Below are 21,586 nucleotides of genomic sequence, written 5' to 3' on the forward strand. Positions count from 1 at the left end.
TTTTGTAGAACCCCAGAGATTCACATACTTTTTTCCAAGAAATACATGTAATATTGGATCATTTTTCTCAATAAATAAATGAACAAGTATAATGTTTTTGTGTTATTTATTTAAATGGGTTCTTTTTATCTAGTGTTAGGACTTCCGTGAAAATCAGATCACATTTTATGTTATATTTATGTAGACATGGAGAAAATTTGCAGGGATCACAAACTTCCTAGCACCACTGTCAGTGTGAGACTAACTCTAAATTGTCTATTTTTCAGCTATTAGAGTGTGGTGGAAATCTTTTTGATGCAATTTCCATTGCAGTTAAAGCAGCACTTCATAATACAAGGTAAGAAATTGGTTCTCATTTCTCTCAGATGAAATCTCTACTTTTTGTAATATCAATTGCAAAGAAATGGATATAATATTTTTTTCTGGGGAAAATAAGTCAAGCCTTATTAGAGTGGACCTCTAAGAATGTTCAGGGACAACAGAGGAAGCCAAAGTCAGTGTACTGTTACTCCCCCGCGGTTCTACAATTTCACACCTAATAATTAATGTTTAAAGTTAGTACATTGAGTTTTATTGCATTAACCATTTCAAGTTGAGAGCATTTTAAGGCCATATGATATACCGTAAATTCCGGTGTATAAGCTGAGAATTTGGCCCTAAATTTTGGTCCTAAAATTAGGGGGTCGGTTTATACAGAGGGTGCCAACTTTGGAAAAACGAGTACACAGAAGACAGGTCGTATTTATTGGCTGTTTTTGAGTCAAATACAAAAGAAAATACACGCTTATGAAATCTACACAAAAGATCTACAAAACACATTCTGTTTCTCAGTTTACTTGTACACACTGTCATCAAACGTTCAGAACTTGAAACTCTCACACTCTTCATTATCTGACTCTCCGAAAATCGCGTCCCATTCATCGGCAGTCACCATATTATGATAAGGATTGTCAATTTCTGTTTTGACATCGTCATTTGCAGCTTTACTGGCTGCCAAATCTCCATCGTCGTCTTCCCAAAGCAAATGATCTTCAGTGCCGTCCAAAGCATTGCTGAAGCTGCACTTCTTGAAGGCCTTTACAATGCACTCGGCCCTCGTTTCCTCCCACGATTGCACTACCCACTCGCACACTGTAGCTAGAGATGCAGCCCTCATATTTCCCGCTGGAGTGAATGACCGATTTCCAGACATCACCCATTCGTTCCACTGTCGACGCATGAATTCTTTGAATCGTTTGTTTAAACACATCCATGGCTGGAGCACGGACATCAAACCACCGGGGATGACTACAATGTCCATATTTTCAGCTTTCAATGCTGCTTTTGTCTCACCTGATAAGTGCGCTTTGAACATTTCCCAGTCAAGTAGCGATTTTTCCTTCCTGAAAGCTTCGGGATGTCAACGCCACACCTCTTTAACCTCTACAAAAGGGGTTGGCTAATACTCCGGGTCAGCTTATACATCAGAATTTACGGTAGGTGCAGAATTAGGCCATTTGGCCCATCTAGTCTTCCCTGCCATTTCATCATGGCTGATCCATTTTATTCTCAGCCTGAATCTCCTGCCTTTTCCCCATATCCATTCATGCCCTGACTGATCAAGAATCTGTCAACTTCTTCCTTAAATATGCCCAATGACGGCTTCTGTGGCCACCTCTTGCAACAAATTCCACAGATTCACCATTCTCTGGCTAAAGAAATTCCTCTTCACCTCTATTCTAATTGAACATTATTTAGAATTTTCTCTCCATTTAGAAAACAGTCTACGCTTTTATTTCTTCTACCAAAGTGCATGATCATATACTTCCTGGCAGTGCTATTCCATCTACAACTTGTTTGCCCATTTTCCTAATGTAATCACTGTGCATCTGTAATCCTTCTGTATTCTCTGTGCGTCTGTAATCCTTCTGTATTCTCTGTGCGTCTGTAATCCTTCTGTATTCTCTGTGCGTCTGTAATCCTTCTGTATTCTCTGTGCGTCTGTAATCCTTCTGTAATCCTTCTGTGCCTCTGTGCGTCTGTAATCCTTCTGTGTTCTCTGTGCCTCTGTAATCTCTGTGCGTCTGTGATCCTTCTGTATTCTCTGTGCGTCTGTGATCTCTATGCCTCTGTAATCCTTCTGTATTCTCTGTGCGTCTGTAATCCTTCTGTAATCTCTGTGCGTCTGTGATCCTTCTGTAATCTCTGTGCGTCTGTGATCCTTCTGTATTCTCTGTGCGTCTGTGATCCTTCTGTAATCTCTGTGCGTCTGTAATCCTGTAATCTCTGTGCCTCTGTAATCCTTCTGTAATCTCTGTGCGTCTGTAATCCTTCTGTAATCTGTGCGTCTGTAATCCTTCTGTAATCTGTGCGTCTGTAATCCTTCTGTAATCTGTGCGTCTGTAATCCTTCTGTAATCTGTGCGTCTGTGATCCTTCTGTAATCTCTGTGCGTCTGTGATCCTTCTGTAATCTCTGTGCCTCTGTGATCCTTCTGTAATCTCTGTGCGTCTGTGATCCTTCTGTATTCTCTGTGCGTCTGTGATCCTGTATTCTCTGTGCGTCTGTGATCCTTCTGTAATCTCTGTGCGTCTGTAATCCTTCTGTAATCTCTGTGCGTCTGTAATCCTTCTGTAATCTCTGTGCGTCTGTAATCCTTCTGTAATCTCTGTGCCTCTGTAATCCTTCTGTAATCTCTGTGCCTCTGTAATCCTTCTGTAATCTCTGTGCCTCTGTAATCCTTCTGTAATCTCTGTGCCTCTGTAATCCTTCTGTAATCTCTGCGCCTCTGTAATCCTTCTGTAATCTCTGCGCCTCTGTAATCCTTCTGTAATCTCTGTGCCTCTGTAATCCTTCTGTAATCTCTGTGCTTCTGTAATCTCTGTGCCTCTGTAATCCTTCTGTATTCTCTGTGCCTCTGTAATCCTTCTGTAATCTCTGTGCCTCTGTAATCCTTCTGTAATCTCTGTGCCTCTGTAATCCTTCTGTAATCTCTGTGCCTCTGTAATCCTTCTGTATTCTCTGTGCCTCTGTAATCCTTCTGTAATCTCTGTGCGTCTGTAATCCTTCTGTAATCTCTGTGCCTCTGTAATCCTTCTGTAATCTCTGTGCCTATGTAATCGTTCTGTAATCTCTGTGCCTCTGTAATCCTTCTGTATTCTCTGTGCTTCCTCAACACTACCTGCCCCTCTACTTATATTTGTATCTTCTGTAAACTTGGTCACAAAGCCATTAATTCCATAATCATTGACGTATAACGTAAAAAGAATCGGTCCCAACATAACCCTGTGGGACACCACTAGTCACCAGCAGCCAACCAGAAAAGGTTCTCTTTATTCCTACTCTTTGCCTCCTGCCAATCAACCAATACTTTATCTATGCTAGAATCTTTCCTGTAATACCATGGGCTCTTAACTTGTTAAGCAGCCATATACGTGGCACCTTGTCAAAGGCCTTCTGAAAATCGAAGTACACAACATCTACCAATTCTTCTCTGTCTATCCTGCTTGTTATTTTTTTTTAAATTCCAACAATTTTGTCAGTCATGATTTTCCCTTAAGGAAACCATGCTGACTTCAGCCTATTTTATCATGTGCTTTTAAGTACTCTGAAACCACATCCTTAACAATCGACTCCACCATCTTCCCAACCACATGGGTCAGACTAACTGGCCTATAATTTCCTTTCTTCTGCTTCTCTCCCTTCTTGAAGAATGGAGTGACATTTGCAGTTTCCCAGTCCCCTGGAACCATTATAGAATCTAGTGATTCCTGAAAGATCAATACTAAAGCCTCCACAATCTCTTTCAGAGACCTGGTGTGTAGATCATCTGGCCATGGTGACTTGTCTACTTACAGACCTCTCAGTTTCCCAAGCACTTTCTTCCTGTAATGACAACTTCACTCATTTCTGCCCCCTGACATTCATGAATTTCCGCCATAGTGCTAGTGTCTTCTACAGTGAAGACTGATGCAAAATGCTTATATAGCTTTTTCATAATGTCCTTGTCCTCCATTACTACCTCTACAGATCATTTTCCAGCGGTTCGATATCTACTCTTTCTTCTCTTTCATACTTTGTATTTCTGACAAAACTTTGGTATCCTCTTTAATTTTATTAGCTTTGTATTGCATCTTTTCCCTTATGACTTTTTAGTTGCCTTCTGTTAGTTTTTAAAAAGCTTGCCAATCCTTTACCTTCCTACTAATATTTGCTCTATTGTATGTCCTCTATTTGGCTTTTATGTTGGCTTTGGCGTCTCTTATTAGACGGTTGTGTCATCCTGTCTTTAGAATATATTTTTCTTCTTTGGGATATCTATCCTGCGCCTTCTGAATTGAGGGGTACAGCTACAGGGTACTCTATCTGCACTGGCTGCTCGTTTCCCTTCTTTCTTCTGACAGTCACCCAGTTACCTGCCTCCTACAACCTCTAACTCCTTTATATCACTTCCTCGTTCTCCTGTATGAGCCAAAGATCATCGAGCTGCAACTCTACTTCCTTAATGCATTCTCTGAGGAGCTGCAGCTCAGTGTACCTAGTGCAGATGTGGTTGTTTTGAAGAGTGGAGGTCTCCCAGAATCCACACATCAGATCAAAACACAACTCCTGATGCCATTCTCACTGCAGTAACTGTGCTCCTTAGTTTTAGTTGGCCTTTCTAATGAAATCAGGACACAATCCAACACTGAAAGCTGTCACAAAGCGCTACATTTTTTAATCTTCAACTGCAGACCTAAGTGAAATTGCCATTTCTTGTGCATCCGCTCACTGATTCAGCACAGTCCAACTTGCTGACTGGTTTCCCTCAGTGCCAACACGGTTCTTCTGCGATTATGGGTTTACCTACAGGAGGGGTTATTTGGCTGTTGAAGAATGGTGTGTTTGAGGTTCAGTGCTGCCACCAATCACTAACGTGTGGCATAAGCAGTAATCCTGAGATTACAACCAAACGGGTTCAACCTTTTGACTTTCCAACTCACTTCCAAATTCACCTTTTTCACCTTACAAGCAGTATGTTCAGTTCCTCAGTGATGTGTATGCGGAGGAAATTAAAGCTGTTCACTGTTTCAACCCCAGATCCGTTGATGTCAATAGGGGTTAGAACGCTAGAACACTACAGCACAGTACAGGCCCTTCAGCCCTCAATGTTGTGCTGACCCATATATTCCTTAAAAAAAGTACTAAACCCACACTACCCTGTAACCCTCTATTTTTCTTTCATCCATGTGCCTGTCCAAGAGGCTCTTAAATACCCCTAATGTTTTAGCCCCCAACACCATCTCTGGCAAGTCATTCCAGGCACCCACAACTCTCTGTGTAAATTTAAAATAAAACACTTACCCCTGATGTCTCCCCTAAACTCACCTCCCTTAACTTGGTACATATGCCCTCTGGTGTTTGCTATTGGTGCCCTAGGAAACAGGTACTGACTATCCACCCTACCTATGCCTCTCATAATCTTGTAGACCTCTATCAAGTCCCCTTTCATCCTTCTACGCTCCAAAGAGAAAAGTCCCATCTCTGCTAACCTTGCTTCATATGACTTATTCTCCAAACCAGGCAACATCCTGGTAAATCTCCTCTGCACCCTCTCCATAGCTTCCACATCCTTCTTATAATGAGGTAACCAGAACTGAACACAATACTCTGAGTGCAGTCTCACCAGAGATTTGTAGAGTTGCAACATGACCTCTCTACTCTGGAACTCAATCCCCCTGTTAATGAAGCCTAGCATCCCATAGGCTGTGCATTGACCTTGAGGGATGTATGGATTTGAACCCCAAGGTCCCTCTGTTCATCCACACTCTTAAGTAACCGACCATTAACCCTGTACTCAGCATTCTGGTTTGTCCTTCCAAAATGCATCGCCCCACACTTACCTGGATTGAACTCCATCTGCCACTTTTCTGCCCAACTCTGTATCCTGTCTATATCCTCTTGTAACCTTCGACAACCTACAGCTCCATCCACAACTCCTCCAATCTTCATGTCATCCGCAAACTTACTCACCCATCCTTCCGCCTCTACATCCAGGTCATTTATAAAAATCACAAATAGCAGGGGTCCCAGGACAGATCCCTGCTGCACTCCACTAGTCACCGACCTCCAGGCAGAATACTTTCCTTCCACAACTATCCTCTGCTTTCTTCCTTTAAGCCAATTTTTTTATCCAAACAGCCAAGGTTCCACTTATCCCATGCCTCATGACTTTCTGGATGAGTCTCTCATGAGGGACCTTGTCAAATGCCTTGCTAAAATCCATGTAGACCACATCTACCACCCTACCCTCATCAATTTCTTTTGTTACCTCTTCAAAAAACTCAATTAGGCTCGTGAGGCACAACCTTCCCTTCACAAGGTCATGTTGACTATCCTTGAGTAGACTGTACTTCTCCAAATGCTCATAGATCCTATCCTTCAGAATCCTTTCCAATAGTTTGCAGACCACCGACGTAAGACTCACTGGTCTATAGTTCCCAGGATTCTCCCTATTACCTTTTTTAAACAAAGGAACTACATTTGCCATTCTCCAATCCTCTGGAACCTTCCCTGCAGCCAAAGAGGATTCAAAGATCATAGCTACTGCTCCAGTGATCTCTTCTCTCACTTCAAACAGCAACCTGGGGTATATCACATCCAGCCCTGGAGACTTATCAATCTTGATGCTTTTAAGAAGTTCAACACTTCTTCCTTAATCCCCACATTGTCCAGCACACAGGCCTGTTCTGTTTTGACCTCACCCTGATCAAGGTCCTCTTCATTTGTGAATTCTGAAGCAAAGTATTCATTTAAGACCTCCCCAACCTCCTCCGCCTCCAGGCACATGTTGCAGCCCCACCTTCATTCTTGTCATCCTTCTGTTCTTCACATACACATAGAATGCCATGAGGTTCTCCTTAATCCTACATGCCAAGGCCTTCTCATGCCCCCTTCGAGCTCTCCTAAGTCCTTTCTTAAACTCCTTCCTGGCTACCCTATATTTCTCATGAGTCCCTCCTGCTTCCTGCTTTTTATATCTAACATATGCTTCCTCCTTCCTCTTGACGAGTTGCCTCACGTGTTTTGTCAGCCATGGTTCCCTTTTCCTACCACTTTTCTTTGTCTCAGTGGGACAAACCTATCCTGAACACAGCACAAGTGGTCCCTAAACTTCTCCCACACTGCTTCTGTGCTTTCACTCTTGAACATCTGTTCCTGCCTCATCCCTTCATAGTTAGCCCTTCCCCAGTTAAGCACTTTACCATTTCATCTGATTTTAACCCTTTCCATAGCTATGCTGAAGCTAAGGGAGTTGTGGTCACTCTCACCAAAATGCTCCCCCACCAAGAGGTCTGCAACCTGACCAGGTTCATTACCCAGAACTAGATCCAGTATGGCCTCTTCTCTCGTCGGCCGGTCCACGTACTGTGTCAGGAATCCTTCTTGAACACACCTGACAAATTCAGCCCCATCTATCTCCCTTGCACTCAGGAGGTGCCAGTCAATATGAGGGAAGTTAAAATCACCCGTAACTACTACCCTGTATTTCCTGCACCATTCTAAAATCTGCCTGCTTATCTGCTTGGTGTCCCAAGGGCTATTTGGGGACCTATAGATGACTCCCAGCACAGTGATTGATCCCTTCCTATTTCTGACTTCCACCCACACCGACTCGGTGTCCTCCTTTTCTATAGCCGTGATACTATCCCTGACCAGTAATGCTGCTTCCCCCCACCCCCACCTTTTCTACTTCCCATCCTATTCCTTTTAAAACTCCTAATCATGCCAATCCTGCCCTTCCTCCAGCCAAGTTTCAGTAACGGCCACAACATCGAGGTTCCATGTACTGATCCATTCTCTAAGTTCAACCCCTTTATTCCTAGCATTAAAATAGATACATTTCAACCCCTCCAACTGGCTACATTTATGTTTTGTCCCTTGCCTGTCCTTCCTCACCAACTCAGAACACATAGCATCATGCCCTTGTCCTTCTACCCTAATCTCTGCACTCACATTCTGATTCCCACCCCCTTGCCAAACTAGTTTAATCCCTCCCCAACAGCTCTAGCAAACCTGCCCGCCAGGATATTGGTTCCTTTCCAGATCAGGTGCAGCCCGTCCTTTTTGTACAGGTCAGACCTTCCCCAGAAGAGATCACAATAATCTGAACCGCTGCCCCCTGCACCAACCCATCAGCCCGTCCCAGTTCCTCCTGTGATTTACAACCAGCTCCTTCCCGTCTCCATCCCTCCTGTGATCCACAACCAGCTCCTTCCCGTCTCCATCCCTCCTGTGATCCACAACCAGCTCCTTCCCGTCTCCATCCCTCCTGTGATCCACAACCAGCTCCTTCCCGTCTCCGTTCCTCCCGTGATCCACAACCAGCTCCTTCCCGTCTCTGTCCCTCCTGTGATCCACTACCAGCTCCTTCCCGTCTCTGTTCCTCCCGTGATCCACAACCAGCTCCTTCCTGTCTCCATCCCTCCCGTGATCCACAACCAGCTCCTTCCCGTCTCCGTTCCTCCCGTGATCCACAACCAGCTCCTTCCCGTCTCCGTTCCTCCCGTGATCCACAACCAGCTCCTTCCCGTCTCCGTTCCTCCCGTGATCCACAACCAGCTCCTTCCCGTCTCCGTTCCTCCCGTGATCCACAACCAGCTCCTTCCCGTCTCCATCCCTCCCGTGATCCACAACCAGCTCCTTCCCGTCTCCATCCCTCCCGTGATCCACAACCAGCTCCTTCCCGTCTCCATCCCTCCCGTGATCCACAACCAGCTCCTTCCCGTCTCCATCCCTCCCGTGATCCACAACCAGCTCCTTCCCGTCTCCATCCCTCCCGTGATCCACAACCAGCTCCTTCCCGTCTCCATCCCTCCCGTGATCCACAACCAGCTCCTTCCCGTCTCCATCCCTCCAGTGATCCACAACCAGCTCCTTCCCGTCTCCATCCCTCCTGTGATCCACAACCAGCTCCTTCCCGTCTCCATCCCTCCCGTGATCCACAATCAGCTCCTTCCCGTCTCCATCCCTCCCGTGATCCACAATCAGCTCCTTCCCGTCTCCATCCCTCCCGTGATCCACAACCAGCTCCTTCCCGTCTCCATCCCTCCAGTGATCTACAACCAGCTCCTTCCCGTCTCCATCCCTCCCGTGATCCACAACCAGCTCCTTCCCGTCTCTGTTCCTCCCGTGATCCACAACCAGCTCCTTCCCGTCTCCATCCCTCCCGTGATCCACAACCATCTCCTTCCCGTCTCCATCCCTCCCGTGATCCACAACCAGCTCCTTCCCGTCTCCATCCCTCCCGTGATCCACAACCAGCTCCTTCCCGTCTCCGTTCCTCCCGTGATCCACAATCAGCTCCTTCCCGTCTCCATCCCTCCAGTGATCCACAACCAGCTCCTTCCCGTCTCCATCCCTCCCGTGATCCACAACCAGCTCCTTCCCGTCTCCGTTCCTCCCGTGATCCACAACCAGCTCCTTCCCGTCTCCGTTCCTCCCGTGATCCACAACCAGCTCCTTCCCGTCTCCATCCCTCCTGTGATCCACAACCAGCTCCTTCCCGTCTCCATCCCTCCAGTGATCCACAACCAGCTCCTTCCCGTCTCCATCCCTCCAGTGATCCACAACCAGCTCCTTCCCGTCTCCATCCCTCCCGTGATCCACAACCAGCTCCTTCCCGTCTCTGTTCCTCCCGTGATCCACAACCAGCTCCTTCCCGTCTCCATCCCTCCAGTGATCCACAACCAGCTCCTTCCCGTCTCCATCCCTCCCGTGATCCACAACCAGCTCCTTCCCGTCTCCATCCCTCCCGTGATCCACAACCAGCTCCTTCCCGTCTCCATCCCTCCTGTGATCCACAACCAGCTCCTTCCCGTCTCCATCCCTCCAGTGATCCACAACCAGCTCCTTCCCGTCTCCATCCCTCCCGTGATCCACAACCAGCTCCTTCCCGTTTCTGTTCCTCCCGTGATCCACAACCAGCTCCTTCGTTTTTGCGATATTGAGGAGAGGTTGTTTTCTTGACACCACTGTCAGGGTGAAGACCTCTTCTCTGTAGGTTGCCTCATCTTTATTTGAAATTAGGCCAATCAGTATCGTGTCTTCAGCAAATTTAATTAGCAGATTGGTGCTGTGGGTGGCAACACAGTCATGTGTATACAGAGACACAGCCTTGAGGCGCTCCTGTGTTGAGGGTCAGAGAGGCAGAGGTGTGGGAGCCCACTCCTACCACCTGTTGACGATCTGACAGGAAGTCCAGGATCCAGTAACACAAGGCAGGGTGAAGGCTGAGATCTCTGAGGTGTGGATCTCAAAGGTCTAAAAGGTACATTTAATGCCAGATAAATGTATACATTATACATCTAAAATGCTTTCTCTTTGCAACCAGCCCCGAAAACAGAGGAGTGCCCCCAAAGAATGGACGACAGTTAAATATTAGAACCCCAAAGCCCCCCCCAGCTCCCCTCCGTCCCGCATGTAAGTGGCGGCAAGCACCATTCAATGACTTTCAATTCTTTACAATTGTTTCCATTACTGTCTTACATTTTCACACTTTTCGCCACCCATGTGGCACTCTGTTATTCCATATTTACATACACTTGTTTAGGGGTATACACCCAACCCCCTACCCCTCAACTCCCGTGGGAGAAGAACCCTAGACTGTGGTCCTTCCCCACTGGGCCCTTGCAGTGGCTGCACCCAGTTTGAGTGCGTCCCTCAGCACGTACTCCTGCAGTCGAGAATGTGCCAGTCGGCAGCATTCCCACACAGACATCTCCGTGTGCTGGTAGACCATCACGTTTCGGGCCGACCAAAGAGCGTCTTTGACCGAGTTGATGATCTGCCAGTAGCACCGGATGTTGGTCTCCGTGTGCGTCCCCGGGAACAGCCCATAGATTAGAGAGTCCTCTGTCACACAGCTGCTGGGGATGAACCTCGACACTGTCCCTTCCATCCTCCTCCACACCTTCTCCGCGAACCCACAGTGTGCAAAGAGGTGGGTCACCGACTCCTCCTCACTGCAGTCCTCCCGTGGGCAGAGGGGTGTGGAGACGACGTTCTGGGCGTGCAGGAGGGATCGGACTGGGAGGGCCCCTCTCACCGCCAGCCAGGCGAGGTCTTGGTACCTGTTGGTGAGGTCTGGCGATGAGGCATTTTCTAAGGTAAGGACATGTTCAGCCAACTTCGTGGGCCAGAGGGCCTGTATTGTGCTGTAGGTATTCTATGGTTCTGTGTTTCTATTTCTCTGACATTAAATTGTACCTTTGAACTGCATTCTTTGATGTTTCATCTGCTTTTCTTCAATTTCACCACCTGAGTTAGTAGTTGTATCTGAACATTGATTTCTCTAACTTCAGTTAATGCCCCTCTTCCCCTTCTTACCCCATCCCTGATTTATTTATTTTCCTCCCCCTCCTTTTTTTTCTCTCTCTGCCCATCGCTCTTTGCCTGTTCTCCATCTCCCTCTGGTGTGTGTGTTTTGTGTGTGTTAGTTGTATCTGAGCTTAACTTTATAAGTTGCATTCCCTTTGATCTTGAGAAAATCAATATGTAAGAGCCATTGTGTTCGCACAAACTATAGTTTGATGTTACCTCTCTACAATAAGTTGACTGAAAGGATATGGCTAATCTCCTGACTATTTTGTTTTTTGTCTGTTTCTTCTATCAAGAATTCCAAAGGTCAGAGTGCTGGAGAGTGATGAAGGTTCTAAGGAAATTGAGCTGTTGGATGATCCATATGATTGTATTCGCCTTAATGTGGAAAATGTGCCTTGTATCATCACTTTAAGCAAAGTAAGTCACCTGTTCACTACGTATGCACCAGCATTCCATCTGTTGAAGACGTGTTCAGTTGCTGTTGAGTGTTCAAAGGATCTTATTTAAGATTAGGGTTGTTGTGATCAGAGAGTTAACTTGCCTGATATTGATTAGTGCAAGGGGTTTGGATGGGATGGAGTTTGCTAGGTGTGTTCAGGAAAGTTTCCTGGCGCAACATGTAGATAAGCCAACTGGAGAAGAGGCTGTACTTGATCTGGGATTGGAAAATGAACCTGGTCAGGTGTCAGATCTCTCAGGGGGAGAGCATTTTGGAGACAATGATCACGACTCAATCTCCTTCACCATAGCACTGGAGAGGGATAGGAGCAGACAATTTGGGAAAACATTTAATTGGGCTAAGGGGAAAGGACGCTAGAGTTAAAGAACCATAGTGTACAAAGAATGTAGAAAGTTCAAGAAACTAGGTACTGTTAGAGCTCTAGAAAGTTACAAGGTTGCTCAGAAGGAGCTTAAGAATGGAACTAAGGAGGCAGAAAGGGCCAATGAGAAGGCTTTGATGAGCAGGATTAAGGAAAACCCCAAGGCATTCTAGAAGTATGTGAAGAATAAGAGGATGAGCCCTGTGAGAATAGGACCAATCAGGTGCAATAATGGAAACGTTCATGGAGTTGGAGGAGGTAGCGGAGGTACTTAATGAATACTTTGCTTCAGTATTCACCAGGGAAAAAGACCTTGGCAATTGTGGGAATGGCTTACAGCTGACTGAAATGTTTGAGTATATAGACATTAAGAAAGAAGATGTGCTGAAGCTTTTGAAAAGCATTAAGTTAAATAAGTCATCGGGACTGGATGAGATATACCCCAGGCTACTGTGGGGAGCAAGGGAGGAGATTGCTGAGCCTCTTGCCATGATCTTTACGTCATTGATAGGAATCGGAGAAGTACCAGAGGATTGGAAGGTTGCAAACATTGTTGCCTTATTCATGAAAAGGGAGTAGAATAACCCAGGAAATTACAGACCAGTGAGTCTGACTTCAGTGGTAGGCAATTTGAAGATTTGAAGAGGTAGGATTTATGAGCACTTGAAGAGACATAATTTGATTAGGGGTAGTCAGCATGGCTTTGTCAAGGGTAGGTCATGCCTTATAAGCTTGACTGAATTTTTTGAGGAAGTAACAAAACACATTGAATGTAGATCAGTAGATGCAGTGTATATGGATTTCAGCAAGGCATTTGATAAGGTTCCCCTTGCAAGACTCCTTCAGAAAGTAAGGAGGCACGGGATCCATGGAGACCTTGCTTTGTGGATCCAGAACTGGCTTGCCCACAGAAGGCAAAGAGTGGTTGTAGATGGTTCATATTCTGCTTGGAGGTCGGTGACCAGTGGTGTTCCGCTTGAGATCTATTCTGGGAACCCTCCTCTTTGTGATTTTTATAAATGGCCTGGATGAAGAAGTAGAAGGATGGGTTAGTAAGTTTGCTGATGACACAAAGGTTGGAGGTGTTGTGGATAGTGTGGAGGGCTGTCAGAGGTTACGGCGAGACATTGATAGGATGAAAAACTGGGCTGAGAAGTGGCAGATGGAGTTCAACCCAGATAAATGTGAAGTGGTTCATTTTGGTAGGTCCAATTTGAAGACAGAATATAATATAAATGTTAAGACTCTTGGCAGTGTGGAGGATCTGAGGGATCTTGGACACTCAAAGCTGCTGCGTAGGTTGTCAGTGTTATTAAGAAAGCATATGGTATGTTGGCATTCATCATCTGTGGGATTGAGTTCAAGTGCCGTGAGGTTATGTTACAGTACTGTGTTCAGTTCATGTCACCTCATTGGAGGAAGGATGTGGATACTATAGACAGAGTGGAGAGGAGATTTACAAGGATGTTGCCTGGATTGGAGGGTATACCTTATGAAAACAGATTGAGTGAAGTTGGCCTTTTATCCTTGGGGCAATGGAGGATGAGAGGTGACCTGATAGAGGTATATATGATAAGGGGCATTGATCGTGTGTATTGCCATAAGCTTTTTCCCAGGGCTGAAATAGCTAACACAAGGTGGCACAGTTTTAAGGTGCTTGGAAATAGGTACAGAGGGGATGCCGGGGTAAGTTTTTCACACAGAGTGGTAGGTGCATGGAATGCACTGCCAGCGGTGGTGGTGGAAGTGAATACAATAGGTTCTTTAAAGAGCCTCTTAGATAGGAACATGGAGCTTAGAAAAGTGGAGGGCTATGCGCTAGGGAAATTCTAAGCAGCCTCGAGAGTGGATTACATAGTCGGCACAATATTGTGGGCTGAAAGCCTGTAATGTGCTGTAAATTTCTATCTTCTATTAACAAATAAACTGCTGGAGGAGGAACTCAATGGGCCAGATAGTAATTGTGGAGGGAAAGGGGTGGTTGGTGTTGTGGTTGAGACCCTTCATCTGGACAATGTGAAGTGGAGATGGTCAGTATAAAGGGGTGCACAAGAGGGGCAATGCAGGAGCTGGCAGGCGATGGAGGTGTGGATGTGTTGATTGGCAGATGGCGCCTTGGGGGGAAGTGAAGGGTAAAGATAGCAACGGGGGACGGGGTGGTAGGTGCAGACTCAAAGGGGATGTAAATTTTGGATTCTGATCAGGTGGTGAGTGAAGATAAGGGAGTAATCTTGGGCAAATAGAAAATGTGCAGTGATTACAGGTTTAGCAAATGCAGTGTGTTAAGTATGTGAATGAAAGCTGAATGATACCAGGTAGAGTTAGGGTAGCAGCTCATTCTGGCTGGGTAGTTTACAACCCAATGTTCATATTAAGGCAGAATATGAAGTATTGTTCCTGTCAATTGCATTTGGCCTTACCCTAGGATAGGGAAGACCGAGGACAAACAGGTTCGTATGAAAATGGGGATGGAAGTTGAAATACCTGGCAACTGGGAGTTCCAAACAGCCATACAGATGTCTCACCAAGGTAGAGGATGCCAAATCAGGAGCACAGAATTCAATGGACAAGGTTGCAGAAGGTGCACGCAAATGTCTGTCTCACCTGGAAGGGCTGCTTAGGTCCCTGAGTGAAGGTGAAGGAAAAGGTGTAGGCACAGTTGCTTTTACTAGGGAGAAGACACTTGGGAATGGAGAAGGCCTGAAGGTAGGAAAGTCATCTGCACCCTATGGACTACACCCCAGTGTTCTGAAAGAGATTGTGCAGGCATTAGTAATGATCTTTCAAGAATCACGAGATTCTGGCATGGTCCTCGAGGACTGAAAAATTACAAATGTCATTTAACCCTTCAAAAAGGAAGGGAGGCAAAAGAAAGGAAATTATAGGCTAATTAGTCTGACCCAGTGGTTGGGATGATGTTGGAATCCGTTGTTAAGCATAAGGTTTCGGGGTACTTGGAGGCATGATAAAATGGGTCAAAGTTCACATGGTTTCTTAAGGGAAAATCTTGCCTGACAAATCTGTTGGAATTCTTTGAGGAAATAACAAGCACAATAGAGAAAGGAGAATTGGTGGATATTGTATACTTGGAGTTTCAAAAGGCCACACATGAGGCTGCTTAGCAAAGTAATAGCTATGGTATTATAGGAAAGATACTCGAATGGATAGAGCAGGAGGCAAAGGATGGTGGGTATAAAGGGAACGTTTTCTGATTGGCTGTCGGTGATTTGTGGTGTATTGAGACTTCTTGCATTTCAATGATTTGGATGATGGAATTGATGGCTTTGTGGACGATACAAAGATAGGTGGAGGGGCAGTTAGTGTTGAGGGGGCAGGGTGGCTGTAGAAGGACTGAAATAGGTTAGGGGATTGGGCAAAGAAGTAGCAGATGGAATACAGTATCGGGAAGTGTATGGCCGTGTGCTATGGTGGAAGGAATAAAAGCATAGAGAAAATTTTAAAACCTGAGGTGCAAAGGGACCTGGGAGTCCTCGCGCAGGATGTCCTAAAGGTTTACTTGCAGTTTGAGTCGTTGGTGAGGAAGGCAAATGCAATGTTAGCATTCATTTCAAGAAGACTAGAATATAAAAACAAGGATGTAATGCTGAAGCTTTATAAGGTATTGGTGAGGCCGCACTGGAGTGTTGTGAGCAATTTTGGGCCCCTTAGCTAAGAAAGGATGTGCTGACACTGGAGAAGGTTCGGAGGAGGTTCATGAAAATAGTTCTGGGATTGAAAGACCTATCATATGAGGAGCATTTGGTGACTTTAGGCATGTACTTATTGGAATTTGGCAAAATGAAGGGGAAAATCTCATTGAAATCTGTTGAATTTTGAAAGATCTTGTTAGAGTAGATGTGGAGAGGCTGTTTCTTATTGGGGGGGTTTAGGAGCAGAGGGCACAACCTCAGAATAAAGGAGCATCCATTTATAATGGAGATGAGGAAGAATTTATTTACCAGAGGGTGGTTAATCTGTGGAATTTGTTAACACGGATGGCTGTGGAGCCAGGTCATTTGAGCGTATTTAAAGCAACCAACACAAAATGCTGGTGAACTCAGCAGGCCAGGCAGCATCTATGGACAAAAGTGCAGTCGAGGTTTTGGGCTGATATCCTTCAGCAGGACTGGAGGGAAAAAAACTGAGGAGTAGATTTAAAAAGTGGGGGGAGAGGAGAGAGAACCACCAGGTAATGGGTGAAACCTGGAGGGGGAGGGTTGAAGTAAAGGCTGTGAAGTTGATTGGTGAAAGAGACAGAAGCCCATAGAAGAAAGAAAAAAGGGGGGGAGGAGAACCAGAGGGAGGTGAATGGGCAGGGAAGGAGATGAAGTGAGAGAGGGAAAAGGGGCGGGGCATTATGGGATGTTTGAAAAATCAATGATCATGCCATCAGATTGGGGGAGGCTACCCAAATGGAATACAAGATGTTGTTCCTCCAACCTCATTGTGGCTTCATCACAACAGTGGAGGAGGCCATGGATGCACATATAGGAATGGGAAGTGGAATTAAAATGGGTGGCCACTGAGAGATCCTGTTTGTTCTGGTGGACAGATCGTAGATACTAGGCAAAGCGGTCTCCCAGTCTACATCAGGTCTCACCAGCATACAGGAGGCCACACCGAGAGCACTGAACATAGTAACTAATCCCAATGGACTCGCAGGTGAAGTGTCGCCTCACCTGGAAGGACTTTTTAGGGCCCTGAACGATAGTGAGGGAGGAGGTGTAGGGGCAGGTGTAGCACTTGTTCCACTTGCAGGGATAAGTGTCAGGAGGGAGATCAGTGGGAAGGGACGAATGGACAAGGAAGTCACATAGGCAGTGATCCCGGCAGAAAGTGGGGCAGGGGAGGGGAGGGAAATATGTGCTTGGTGGCAGAAGTTTCAGAGAATTATTTATGTGCTGGACACAGAGACTGGTGGGGTGGTAGGTGAGGACAAGAGGAACCCTATCCCTGCTGGGGTGGCTCGATGATGAGGTAAGAGCAGATGTGTGTGAAATGGAAGAGGTGCGATTGAGGGCAGTGTTAATGGTGGAGGAAGGGAAGTCAAGTCAAGTCAACTTTTATTGTCATTTCGACCATAACTGCTGGTACAGTGCATAGTAAAAATGAGACAACGTTTTTCAGGACCATGGTGTTACATGTACAAAAAACTAGACTGAACTACGTAATAAAAAAAACCACAGAGAAAGCTACACTAGACTACAGACCTACACTGGACTGCATAAAGTGCACAGAAACAGTACTGGCATTACAATAAATAATAAACAGGACAGTAGGGCAAGGTGTCAGTCCAGGCTTTGGGTATTGAGGAGTCTGATAGCTTGGGGGAAGAAACTGTTACATAGTCTGGTCGTGAGAGCCCGAATGCTTTTTCCCAGACGGCAAGAGGGAGAAGAGATTGTATGAGGGGTGCATGGGGTCCTTCATAATGCTGTTTCCTTTGCGGATGCAGCGTGTGGTGTAAATGTCCGTGATGGCAGGAAGAGAGACTCCGATTATCTTCTCAGCTGAACTCACTATCCACTGCAGGGTCTTGCAATTTCCTAACCAGGCAGTGATGCAGTTGCTCAGGATGCTCTCAATACAACCCCTGTAGAATGTGTTGAGGATGGGGAGTGGGAGATGGACTTTCCTCAGCCTTCGCAAAAAGTAGAGACGCTGCTGGGCTTTCTTTGCTATGGAGCTGGTGTTGAGGGACCAGGTGAGATTCTCCGTCAGGTGAACACCAAGGAATTTGCTGCTGTTTACGATCTCTACCAAGGAGTCGTTGATGTTCAGCGGGGAGTGGTCGCTCCGTGCTCTCCTGAAGTCAACAACCATCTCTTTTGTTTCGTTCACATTAAGAGACAGGTTGTTGGCTCTGCACCAGTCCGTTAGCCGCTGCACCTCCTCTCTAAGCTGACTCGTCGTTTTTGCTGATGAGACCCACCACGGTCGTGTCATCGGCGAGCTTGATGAAATGGTTCGAGCTGTGTGTTGCAGCACAGTCGTGGGTCAGCAGAGTGAACAGCAGTGGACTGAGCACGCAACCCTGGGGAGCCCCTGTGCTCAGTGTGATGGTGTTGGAGATGCTGCTCCTGATCTGGACTGACTGAGGTCTCCCAGTCAGGAAGTCTAGGATCCAGTTGCAGAGGGAGGTGTTCAGGCCCAGTAGGCTCAGTTTTCCAATCAGTTTCTAAGGGATGATTGTGTTGAATGCTGAACTGAATTCTATGAACAGCATCCAAACATATGTGTCTTTCTTTGAAAAAGGAGGACATCGCCTTCATTCTAGAATGAAGGAGAAGCTTCATCCTGAGAGCAGATGTAGCAGAGACGGAGGAATTGAGAAAAGGGGATGCTATTTTTATAAGTAGTGGGGTGGGACGAGGTGTAGTCTAGGTAGCTGAGGGAGACCATGGGTTTGTCATAGACACAGGTGGATAAGCTGTCTCCAGAGATAGAGGCAGTGAGATCGAGATAGAGAAGGGAGGTGTTGGAAATAGACCAGGTGAATTTGAGGGCAGGGCTGAAGTTGGAGGCAAAGTGGATGAAGTTGACGAGTGCAGGAAGCAGCACCGACACAGTAGTTGATGTAGCGTAGAACAAGTGTGGGGCAGTCACCAGTGTAGGCTTGGAACATAGACGTATGGGGTTGAGAGGGAATTGGATCAGACATGACTAAATGGCTGAGCAGACTTGAAGGGCCTGATTCTGTTCCAATGTCTCATGGTCATATATGCTGTTTGGCATCTCATTCATGCAGATCATTTCATTACAGTAGTATGTGAAAACAATAGAATTCAAAATATAGTGTCAGCAGTATTAAAGCCAGGACCAACAGGCTCCAGGACAGCTTCTTCCACCAGGCCATCAGACAGGTTAATTCACAATTGTATTTCTAAGCTATATTGACTGTTCTGTTGTGTATATCTTTATACTATTTATTACAATTTATTGTAATTTGTGCATTGCACATTCAGATGGAGAAGTAATGTAAAAAATTTTACTTATGTATGTGAAGGATGTAAGAAATAAAGTCAATTCATTTCAAGTGAAGTTACATTGAAAGTGCAGTCAGACAATAAAGTGCAAGCCTAGTCAAAGTAAGTAACAACCTTGAGCCTGGTGGTACAAGCTTTCAGGCTTTTTGATCTTCTGCTCAATGGGAGGGAGGGGATGAAAGCATTTAGAATGAGAAGGGTCTTGATTATGTTGGCATTCTCTGCTCAGTGAGAAGGAGGAGCGGCCGGTTTCTGTGATGTGCTGAGCTACATCAACAACTCCTGGCAATTTTTTGCATTCTCAGACCGAGCAATTGGCACATGAATCAGAATCAGGCTTATCATCACCGGCATGTGACGTGAAATCTGTTAAATTAGCAGCAGCAGTTCAATGCAATACATAATAATCAAGGAAAGAAAACACAAAATAAAATAATAATTAAGTAAATCAATTACAGTATACATATTGAATAGATTTTAAATCATGTTAAAAAAAACAGAAATACTATATATTTTTTAAAAAATGAGGTAGTGTCCAAGGGTTCAATGTCCATTTAGGAATCGAATGGCAGAGGGGAAGAAGCGGTTCCTGAATTGCTGGGTGTGTTCCTTTAGGCTCTTAAGTTAACAAATTTCACGTCACATGCCGCTGATAATAAATCTGATTCTGATTCCTACAGAATGTGTAACAGTGAGAAAAGAGCATGCCCTGGCTGCTGGAGGTCGGATAATGGACGCTGCCTCACTGAGACACTGCTCCTTGAAGACGTCCTGGGTACTTTGTAGGCTAGTACTGAAGATGGAGCCGACTTAGTTTACAGCCCTTCCTTCGGTCCTGTGCAGTAGCACCCCTCCCTCCCCATACCAGACTGATTCAGCCTGTCAGAATGCTCTCCACAGTACATCTGTAGAAGTTTTTAAGTGTATTTGTTGACATACCTCCTTTATAACTGTATTGATATGTGGGGACCAGGTTAGGTCCTCAGAGATCTTGACACCCAGGAACTTGAAACTGCTCACTCTCCCCACTTCTGATCCCTCTAGGAAGTTTGGTATGTGTTCCTTCGTCTTACCCATCCAGACATGATATTTTCTTATGGAGTATCACTAAAAATTGGTGTGGGTTGGTGGGAGCATGCCAAATTTATTTAGGCTGCTGAGGAAGTAAGAGGCACTGGTGTGCTTTTTGCCATGGTGTATACGTAGCACACCGGTGCCTTTAACTATCTTTCTTAGTTATCTGTGCCTTAGCACCATTAATGTAAACAGAACTGTGTGTATTGCCTCTTGTTCTCTCTCCCTAGGCAATGACCGGTTCTTGTTTTGCTGACGTTAAGCTTTTGTTTGTTATGACAACATGTCACTGGGTTCTCTAATTCCTTCCTGTTCTCCGACTCATCGTTATTTGAGAATTGGCACTCTGTGATCTGAAAACTTGTTGATGGAGTTAGAGTAGAATCCGACCACACAGTTGTCAGTGTATATGGAGTAAAGTAGGGACTGAGCTCGTAACTTTCTGGGACATCAGTAATCGTGGTGCTGGTATTGCTGCCTATCCCTAATGAGTATGGTCTTTTGGTCAGAAAGCCATAGGTCCAGCTGCAGTGAGAGGTGCGAGTTCCAGGTCTAGGAGTATGGAGTATTGAATATTTGACTTCCAGGTCCAGGAGTATGGAGTTGTGGAATTACAAATTGAAGACTGAGCTGTAGTCAATAAATAGAACTTAAAACCTGTACAGCACAGTAGAGATCCTTAAGTTCATGATGTTGTGCTGACTTTTTAACCTACTTCAAGATCAATCTAACATTTCCCGCCCACAGAACCCTCCAATTTTCTTTAATCCATGTGCCTATTTTAAGAGTCTCTCAAATGTTTCTAATGTATCTAGCACTACCTCTACCCCTGGCAGTGTGTTCCACACAATAAGCACTCTGTTATTAAAAAAAATCCTGCCTCTTTGACATCCCTTCTGACACCTTAAAGTTATGCACCCTTGAGTTCACGCTGAGAAAATGTCTCCAGCTGTCCACTCAATCTATGCCTGTTATCATCTTTGAACTCTTTTATTAGATCACCTTTCATCCTCATCCTTTTCAAATAGAAAAGTATTGTCCTTATAAGACATGTTTTCTAGTCCAGACATAGTCCTTGTCATTCTCCTCTTCACTCTCGAAAGCTTCCACATCTTTTCTATAATGAGGTGGACAGAACTGAACAAATTTGGGGTACAAATGCGAAAACACATGTAAAGGGTAATGTTACAATAGTTATGGGGATTTCAATATTCCTTTTCTTAGGATTTTGTAAAATGCCTATGAGACAGTTTTTTAGATCTGCTTGTGGCTGAGCCCTCTAGTGAAAAGCTAATACTGGACTGGGTGCTGTGTAATGAACCTGATTTGATTAGGGAGCTTATGTTAACGGAACCCGTAGGAGGCA

The 21,586-nt window shown here is 45.4% G+C and overlaps 1 protein-coding gene across 2 annotated transcripts in view; it reads left to right on the forward strand.

The window, feature by feature from the left end:
- Positions 1–21,586, forward strand: part of exosc7 (exosome component 7) — a 95,523-nt gene that overhangs the window by 61,852 nt on the left and 12,085 nt on the right. For both annotated transcript variants that reach the window (XM_073072985.1, XM_073072987.1), the window contains exons 5-6: positions 267–337; positions 11,633–11,756. In XM_073072985.1, the coding sequence (XP_072929086.1) occupies positions 267–337; positions 11,633–11,756 (195 nt within the window). The remainder of the gene's footprint in view (positions 1–266; positions 338–11,632; positions 11,757–21,586) is intronic.

Source organism: Hemitrygon akajei, chromosome 20, assembly GCF_048418815.1.
Source record: "Hemitrygon akajei chromosome 20, sHemAka1.3, whole genome shotgun sequence".
NCBI lineage: Eukaryota > Metazoa > Chordata > Chondrichthyes > Myliobatiformes > Dasyatidae > Hemitrygon > Hemitrygon akajei.